Below are 9085 nucleotides of genomic sequence, written 5' to 3' on the forward strand. Positions count from 1 at the left end.
GGAAATATAATTGTTTCACTGATATTTAAATTCCTTGTATTTTAGTCTAAGATAAATTGAATTTGTAAAACTTCATAAGCATTTTAAGCACACGCATAGTTGTTTTTTCATGTAGTCAAACAGCAGTGACTGATTAAAATTAAATGTTACGTCATTTCATGTACTTACTCTAATTGTGTTTGTTAATAATTCTGGGTGGATTTTTTTTTTTTTTCGTTTTTATGATTACTGTGTAAGATGGTGACTAAATATAAAAACATTACATTATACTTTTTATAATAACTTCCATTTATTTTTCATTACATGATGTAATTGTTTTTATTTAGTGAGAGTTCTAAGCATTCCGCACCATATTGTAACCATAAATTATGAAATTCTCGAAAGAGAATTATTACCTCGACTAACAAGAACAGTTCCTGAAAGAAAGGAGTTCGAAGCATTCGCACCACATTGTATCCATAAATTATAAAATTCTGAGAGAGATTTATTACCTCTACCAACAAGAACAGTTCATGAAAGAATATTCCCCATTGCCTTAGTCTTGCTGAGCATGCTTTCTTTGGTTCGCATCACCACTAATTTGAAAATGCCTAATATATAAAAGCTATTCTCATAATCTTAGTGGCCTACGAAAGGTGTGCCTTTGAAGTTGTTGATAACTGTATGATGTGTTTCGACAGCAGCTGGTGCGTGATGTACTCCAGTAGAGTATGAGACTGCTTTGGTACGAACGCCAAAGGCTGGACCATGAGCAACTGCAACAGCGGGTCCTTCATGGTGCACTTCCGTGGCATATGCATGTCCTTTGACTGCAGGGGCAGCAACTACAGCTGCAGCAACAGCTGGGGAACTATGATGGACTTCAGAAGAATATGCGTAAGCTCTTCCTGCGGGTACTGCTACTGCCGCTGGTGCTGCGTGGACTGCTACTGCTGCTGGAGCTGCATGGACTGCTACTGCTGCTGGGGCTGCGTGATGAACTTCGGATGCATAAGCATAACCTTTAACTGCTTCAGCTCCCCTTGGTGCTCCAGAACCTGCAGCTGCTCCTTGGCTTATATCTGAAGAATAAAATTGCCCTGCTGCTTTTGATTCTTCACTCTTCTTAGAAGCTTCTCGTGCTTTAAATTCTTGAGCTGCTTTTTCCTCCCCAAAGCTGTATGAAATAGCTGCTGCAGGGCCAGAATGTTGAATTCCAGATGAGTAAGAAAATCCTTGTTGACTCTGTTCAAGTTTCTGTGCGCCAGCTGCTCCGTGCTGGTTTTCGGAAGCGTAACCTTGAGCAGCTGCCTGTGCTGCAGCAGCAGCTGAGCTTCCATGCTCAATTTTGGCTGAATAAGCATGACCTTTAGCTGCTTGAGCTGCATGCTGGACTTGAGAAGAATAGACTACAGCTGCTGGGGCAGACACTGCTACTGCTGCAGGCGCAGCGTGATGAACTTCTGAAGAATATGCTACAGCAGCTGGTGCTGCTGCATGTTGCACTTCAGAGGAATAAGCATAACCTTTGACAGCTGGGGCACTTACTTCAACAGCGGCTGGTGCTGCATGATGAACTTCGGAGGAATAAGAGTACCCTTTGACAGCTGGGCCGCTGACAGCAACAGCTGCTGGTGCTGCGTGATGAACTTCAGATGAATAGGCAACAGCTGCAGGGGCGGCGTGATGGACTTCAGAGGAATAAGCGACAGCTGCGGGAGCTGCATGTTGAACCTCAGAAGAATAAGCGTATCCTTTGACTGCTGGAGCACTTACGGCAACAGCAGCAGGTGCGGCATGGTGAATTTCAGAGGAATAAGCGACAGCTGTGGGAGCTGCATGGTGAACTTCAGAAGAATAAGCGTATCCTTTGACTGCTGGAGCACTTACGGCAACAGCAGCAGGTGCGGCATGGTGAACTTCGGAGGAGTATGCAACAGCTGCTGCGGGAGCTGCATGTTGAACTTCAGAAGAATAAGCGTATCCTTTGACTGCTGGTGCACTTACGGCAACAGCTGCAGGTGCTGCATGGTGAACTTCTGAGGAATAAGCGTATCCTTTAGCTGCTGGAGCACTTACGGCAACAGCTGCAGGTGCTGCATGGTGAACTTCGGAGGAATATGAAACAGCTGCTGGAGCTGCATGTTGAACTTCAGAAGAATAAGCGTATCCTTTGACTGCTGGAGCACTTACGGCAACAGCTGCAGGTGCTGCATGGTGAACTTCAGAGGAATAAGCGTACCCTTTGACTGCTGGGGCACTTACGGCGACAGCTGCTGGTGCTGCATGGTGGACTTCAGAGGAATATGCTACAGCTGCGGGAGCTGCATGTTGCACTTCAGAAGAATAAGCATACCCTTTGACAGCAGCTGGGGCACCGACAGCAATAGCTGCAGGTGCTGCATGATGAACTTCAGATGAATATGCTACTGCGGCAGGTGCTGCATGATGGATTTGAGACGAATAGGCAACTGCTGCTGGAGCTGTGTGATGCACTTCGGTGGAATACGCATGTCCCTTAACTGCAGCTCCATGAACAGCGACAGCAGCTGGTGCTGCAGCTACTGCAACAGCTGGACCTGCATGGCGCACTTCAGAGGAATAAGCATAACCCTTGCTTACGGCGGGAGCAAGAGCCAGAGATGACAAACCATGCAGTTGGCTAGTGGAGTAGGCAAGAGCAGCTGGAGCTGAGTGATGAACTTCGGCAGCGTACGCATGTCCTTTCAGGTGAGCACCCTTGTGAAGAGCATTGCTAAACAGAATAGCACCCGTATTTCCCAAAGGAGCTGCTGTGCAAGCCACAGCTAAAAGAATTACGGCTCCCTGTAAAATAGAAATATTAAATTACAAATTAGTTTTCCATTCAGAGGTAAGCTCCATATTGTAAATTAATATATGCATTTAGCATCGAGAATTGTAATGTGATTGAATACTTTCTACATTTATTATAAACAAAACTTCCTTGCTGAATAAATTGCGATAAAATGCATGAGTTACATTTGATGGGAGGGAGATGCATTTTGTAAGGGGGTAACTACCCCGTTTTTAATAGCCAATATCCAGCTTTCATTAAATTTGTTTCAGGTGAAAACATACATCCACTTCGAAAGGCAAAACGAGAGATCTTTACTTTTGAGAAGGATAACGCTCATTTTTCATTCGAAATGTATTTTGACCTTATCAACTGATATCAACGCCAAGAAAAGAATAAATTATGTTAGTCACCAGTATTCAAGTTACAGCCCGAAGCTTACATGTATTAAATTGCTATATATTACTAAATAAAGGTAAAATCTTACCTCTTTCTTACAGCAAGAAGGGAAAAATGTTATCCCGCAACATAAATTTGGGTGGAGGAAAATTTTACATAATGTAGTTTTAGCTATGGGAATATTCTCTTAATGTTTTGAAGTACGATAGTAGTTATTGTGGATATATAATAAATTAAGTGGCTTAAATTAAATTTAAATTTATATTATTTTAACTATTTTGTAAGGTTCATATGTTAAACTAAGCAATTACTCAGATTTTGATCTTTATTATGACTTTTTCCTTTCGTATTTCTCACCAGAAGGCTTTAAGTATAAGCTGAGGGTTTTGGATCTCTCAGACGCAGAGCTTCTGGCACTCGTATACCCGTGTTAGAATCTTGTCAACTCTACATCTAAAAGCAATTATTCCGGCTTTGGCATTTTCGCTAGCCCATTGCTTTAAAAATTACGCGCCGGTAAAACCAATTGAGCCAGTCTATAGCTTAGTTTATTGCCTGGGCAATTTTAAACTGCTGATCAACGTTTCAAATGAATTGACTATTATTTCTTATTTTGCCTCCGGGGGTCGACTGGGGAAGACTTTCGGCGTTTTTACTAGGTTCTGTACCTAGACAGACTTGACTTTTGGGGTAAATAATCAGTTTTTTACAGTGAAAAGAACAATCGTTTCTTCGTTGGTCAGTTCAGGCTCGTCAGAGACTGTATTAGTACTGTATTGTCTAACCCTTGGTTATGGGGACGTTACATGGTTATGTTTCGAACGTTGTCTTGACTCCCCTTGGTCAGCAGTCTAGATAGGCTATAGAGGCAGTCTACGATGTATCTATTTTTGTTGGTGACTGCATGCTGGTCGCCATTGATTTGTGTTACTTTTCCCCAGGCTATGTGCATATAAAATTGATCCCCTGGGTTGCCCAGGGAGTTGTGCCTTCTTGGATATTCTCTAGGGGTTGGGGCATTATAACCATGTATGGGCATCTTAATTCTCTCTCAACCTGTAGAACGGTGTTTGAGACACCAGGGTGCCTGAGCCAAGGCTCTACCCCTTCTAGAATAGTTTGATAATTTCGAAAGGTGGTATACAATAACCGGTGGTATATAATAAATTGAATAGGTTTTTTTAAAATAATTTTATTAAGTCCAGATAGGATAATACTCGTTAACGTATTAATAACAACTGACTTACTGTTAAGGCTGGTATAAATGAGTGCGAGCAGAAAAGTTGACGAACTGGTGACAGTGACAAAAATGAGGTAGTGCAAACATAGGCAAATTGAATCCATTAAGAATTATCAAATACAAAATTTCATATACTAAGACATGAACATGGAATAATTATATACATATACCTATAACATTCACAAAAATGAGAATGCAGACAGAAAATTCGAAGAGTAGCAGATAAGAGGAATGAAAATAAATACATAAATAAACACATGTCAAATTATTAGAGTTGCATATTTACATGATCCATATATTTAGTTGGGCCATAGGCCTATCCATATTTTCCAAACTGTTATAGTCGTAATCAGAAATTTTAATACTGGGCTTAATTCTAAGTTTGAGAGTCCTTCCTCAATAGTTCACTGTTATTTCTTAATTTACATCGCCACAAGTAGTGGTTTATCTGTTGCACAGGCCGTGCCTTTTATGCTAAAAGTTCAGACTAAATTAAAAGATTATTTAAACCTTCGTAGGTCTGTGTCATACTATTTCAGACATTGCCATAACTCGCTCATTTGCCTAGTAAGGTTATAGAACTTAAATTCAGTGTCTGGATCAATACCAACTTTATAATTTTCGTTAAAATGTTAGTCACAATTAAATTTTAAATTTAGAGCTTCCGACTGTGATCTGTACAATAATCATCTGACTGTAGTAAACATCATAGTTACAGGCAACTTAATAACGCACAATTTGTCTTTTGTATAGGGTTCATGTTTTGGCAAAAATGAATAGTTCGTTCTTTATCGAAACTACTTCGATTTGTTTTTGTTTTCCATAGATCAAACTAAAATGATTATCAAGAGCTTTCATATTTTTTCGAATCCGTTATTTTATCAATGAATGACATAACTTACCTCTGATGACATTATTTAAATAATTTATAACAGGTTTTAATTATTGTAACTAACGCTTTGTAGTAGGTTAGATAACTTATTGTAAAGTTTGTATGATTTAATTTTAATCCTTATTCCAGCCTTTTAGAATCTAAAGGTAATGAATACAATTTACAGAAATAGAAAATAGATAAAAAAAAAAAAAAAAAAGTATAGAACGTTTTTATCATCAGAACAAAATACTTCATTTAAAATAATTTTGTATTAATTAAGATCTTAAGCTTTTTTATTGATTAATATTCCACGGTGTGTCCAAAACTCCGGAATTTGGTAAAAATTATGTGTTATAAACCTTTGTAAATAGAAATCGATAAAAGAATTACACTACTTAACGTGAGCGTCATTGTATTATTAAAAGAATTCTGTTTCCGTATATTTTTTTTATGAAGATTAGTACATAAAATGTCAGTCAGTTTTGTAAATTAAAACTTGAATTCAATTAAAGCATATTTAATTAAATTCAAATTTTTTTCACAATGAAAAGCTGTTTTGTGTCTCAGGTGAATTACTAGAAGGGGCGCGAAATTCGCTATAAGAATTCGGAAATTAGTTTAATTATGTTTTTAAATTGGTCAATTAGTATTACGGGAAACAAGCTTCGGCAAACGTAAATTAATGAAACAATAGGAAGACTTTGCAAGAAAACCTGAAAATTAGTGCAATGTGTATTTCGGTGTTATTTCTTATTTATCAAAAAAGAATTTTTTAACATTTTCATTTGAAAGTTATAAATAATTGGCTATATTATTTTTCTGAATTTATAAAGCTACGATTAAAAAATACTTTAAGGATTATGGTATAATTATTCTATAAGAATTATGATATTTTGATTTAATACATTTACTTTTGTTTAATACAAATATAGCTATTTTGATGTATATATATATATATATATAGGGGCGCGCCTTTACCTTTTTGCCTCAGGTGAAAAAATATCTTGGCACGGCTCTGTGAATTGGAATCTCTCTATATAATCACCATTAATTAATTAAGATCGTGTTTCGTCGTTTTCGAATATAAAATTAAGAAGCAAATGAAGGTATAAGGGCTAATCTACCTAAGAAAAGAGATGCTTTCAGTGAGGACTTTCTAAGGGAAATTGGCTCGTATACACATTATACATATATGGGGAAAATCACGAAATCCCCCATGCAGCCAGCCCGTTCGACTGGAATCGAAGCTAGGTCCCGAATTCCGGAGAAGGCATAGATATGAATTATCTGTTCATCCATAGGTGCCCCTGCGGGTCAACTGAGGGCTAACCTTCGGCGTGCTGGCTGAGAGTTGTACTTAGGCAGCCTCGACACCAGGAGTACATAGGACTAGAGCCGCTGATTATTCGGTGGTCCGTTCAGGCTCGTTAGGGATCGAGCTGTCAAGTTTGTCTCCGGGTGTGTGATCTCTACATATTTGATTTTCAAAGGCTGCCCTCGGGGTTTCGCCTCCGTTGGTCAATCTCAGGGATTTTGACGTTGTCTTAGTTTCTTTCGGTGACCATTTGGGGTCTGGTTGCCCGCTCATAAACCTGACTTTGTTCATAGACGTAGTTGTGCTGTCCCTTCACTAGAGGCAACGGCGGCTCACTTACTAGGGGCTTCCATAATAAAGTGACCATCGCTTCCGACCTAGTAGTGGCTAATGCCTATAATGGCTACTGTCCGCTACTGAAAAAAAGGGGGGCGGAAGTATGAAAAATCAGTGATGCCCTAGCCAGGACTCGAACTTCAGACCTTCCTGGTGCCAGTCAGACGTGCTGTCCAATTACACTACGAAGGCAGTGATAGCGTTTGAAGGAATATTTTACAATAAAGCATGAATTTTGAAGAGCAGTTTTCTTTTTCTCATTCTTTCTAAATTTGCATTTACCAGAATAGGAACTATAAAATTAGCTTACTTTTAAAAGAAAGAACTATCATCGTTGAAGCAAATAAATTGTTGAAATAAAATTTCAAATAATAATATTAAATTTGTAATAAATTAGGTGCTGTTACAAATCTAATATTATTAAATATTAATTAGATACTGTAATTTTTATCCTTTTAAAATTATAAAATTTTAAATGTACCTTCAAATTTATAAGACATGTTAAATTGCAGGACACATATTTAATTCAAGATCTTGTAAATGGAATCATAGTATTAAAATTTATCACTTTTATAGCATAGAGAAACATCATGGTCTGCTTACTTATAAACAATTGCTGTGTGTTAATATAGCTTACACACCAGTTAATAACATTAGTTACATTGTGCTTATTATATTTTAGAGCATTATGTGTGTTCGTTCATAAACCGTGCTATAGGCTGACACAAAATTCTAAAAATTTACACATTGGAGAATACGTACGACATCTCAGTATATAATATCAAATTTTCTCAGCTCAATCAAAAAAAAAAAAAAAAAAAAAAAAGAAAAGAAAAATTACATATAGGATAATATATGTACGACATCTCGGTATGCAATACCAAAATATCACTTTTTCTCAGCTCAATCCAAAAAGTGAAAAAGGAACTAAAACCTATTATTCTGACATATTCCACACTGTGTCTTTAAGTTCTTTTCCGCATACTGCCGTCAGCATCGTAGTTCAGTTTACTGTAAAGAAATGCTAAGCTGTTCTTAATCATTCATCCACCTTACTTCATAGATTCGGCATTTTGAGAAATTTAGGGAAATGTATTAAAATCATTACAATATATTCTAAGAGTCGACTTTTATGAAAGCATCCAGGAAATCTGCCAGTACATATGTATATGCATATAAATAGCATTAGAAGGAACGCACGTCGAAGCCTAAAATATGGAAGGGGAGGGGGAAACCTTTCTTTCAACTAAAGTCATTGATTTTCTTACGACTTTTCTCTTAAAGCTTTGCAGTTTAATATTAACATAGCAATATATATAAGCTAAACTTGAGCTATAATATTTCTTTCAATGGCATATTGAAATTATTAATATCAAGTGCATTTTCCACAGTATAAATTGAATTAAATTTTAGCACAAAAAACTCTATGATTTTTTTCTAAATGCGAAGCACTAACTGTTTTGATCAAATTATATTTGAGTAATTAATTATCTTAAATATTATATTTAACCATTAAATTATTTTCACTATTACACTTAAAAACAACTGACTATTTACACTTGAAAAAACGGTTATTTTAAAACAAATATTCGTTTAAATTCTGATTTGAGTCCTAATCACTGAAGAAATCGAATATCAACTGAAAGAAGTCTTTCTTTTGATAACAACTATCAATTCGAAGAAGTACTTACGAGTCGAATCATGATGCTCTTCGAATGCTGGTGGGATTGAGAATGATTCCTTTGGGTCTTCTCTTACCCTTTAAATACGGGGTTCGAAACCTGGTACAAGCGGTACGGAGTCTGCATTGTCTCATTGGCGACCATAAATTGGGTCAAGTACAAATATTTTTTTGCGTAAACTCCCCTGCCCTGTTGAAGCAGCCTCCTAGATGCTTCTTCTGATTCTGTCGCCCCAGGGCAAGAGAGAACCGCGCCCAATTGCTTCTTCTGAACCATCCGCTACCTTGGACTCGGTCTAGTTTTTTTCACACCCTCCTCGTTCTTTCCGGCGGATATTTTGTCCTTTTTTTTATGTTTTTTCCGATTTCAAATAGACTGTGACTGGAATAATTGGTTAAATCAACTTGTTAGGAATACGAATGAGCTGTTAGTTACATTGGATTAA

At 37.3% G+C, this 9085-nt stretch overlaps 1 protein-coding gene across 1 annotated transcript; it reads right to left on the reverse strand.

The window, feature by feature from the left end:
- Nucleotides 1-264: 264 nt before the first annotated feature.
- Nucleotides 265-8806, reverse strand: LOC118196207 (uncharacterized). The gene is made up of 2 exons (XM_035367625.2): nucleotides 8650-8806; nucleotides 265-2805 (listed from the first exon to the last, which is right to left on the reverse strand). Exons 1-2 carry the CDS (start codon nucleotides 8659-8661, stop codon nucleotides 619-621), a joined length of 2199 nt encoding a protein of 732 aa, XP_035223516.1. The 5' UTR covers nucleotides 8662-8806; the 3' UTR covers nucleotides 265-618.
- Nucleotides 8807-9085: the final 279 nt, after the last annotated feature.

Source organism: Stegodyphus dumicola, chromosome 3 (assembly GCF_044657685.1).
Source record: "Stegodyphus dumicola isolate Sdum_Otavi_A_Nest chromosome 3, ASM4465768v1".
NCBI lineage: Eukaryota > Metazoa > Arthropoda > Arachnida > Araneae > Eresidae > Stegodyphus > Stegodyphus dumicola.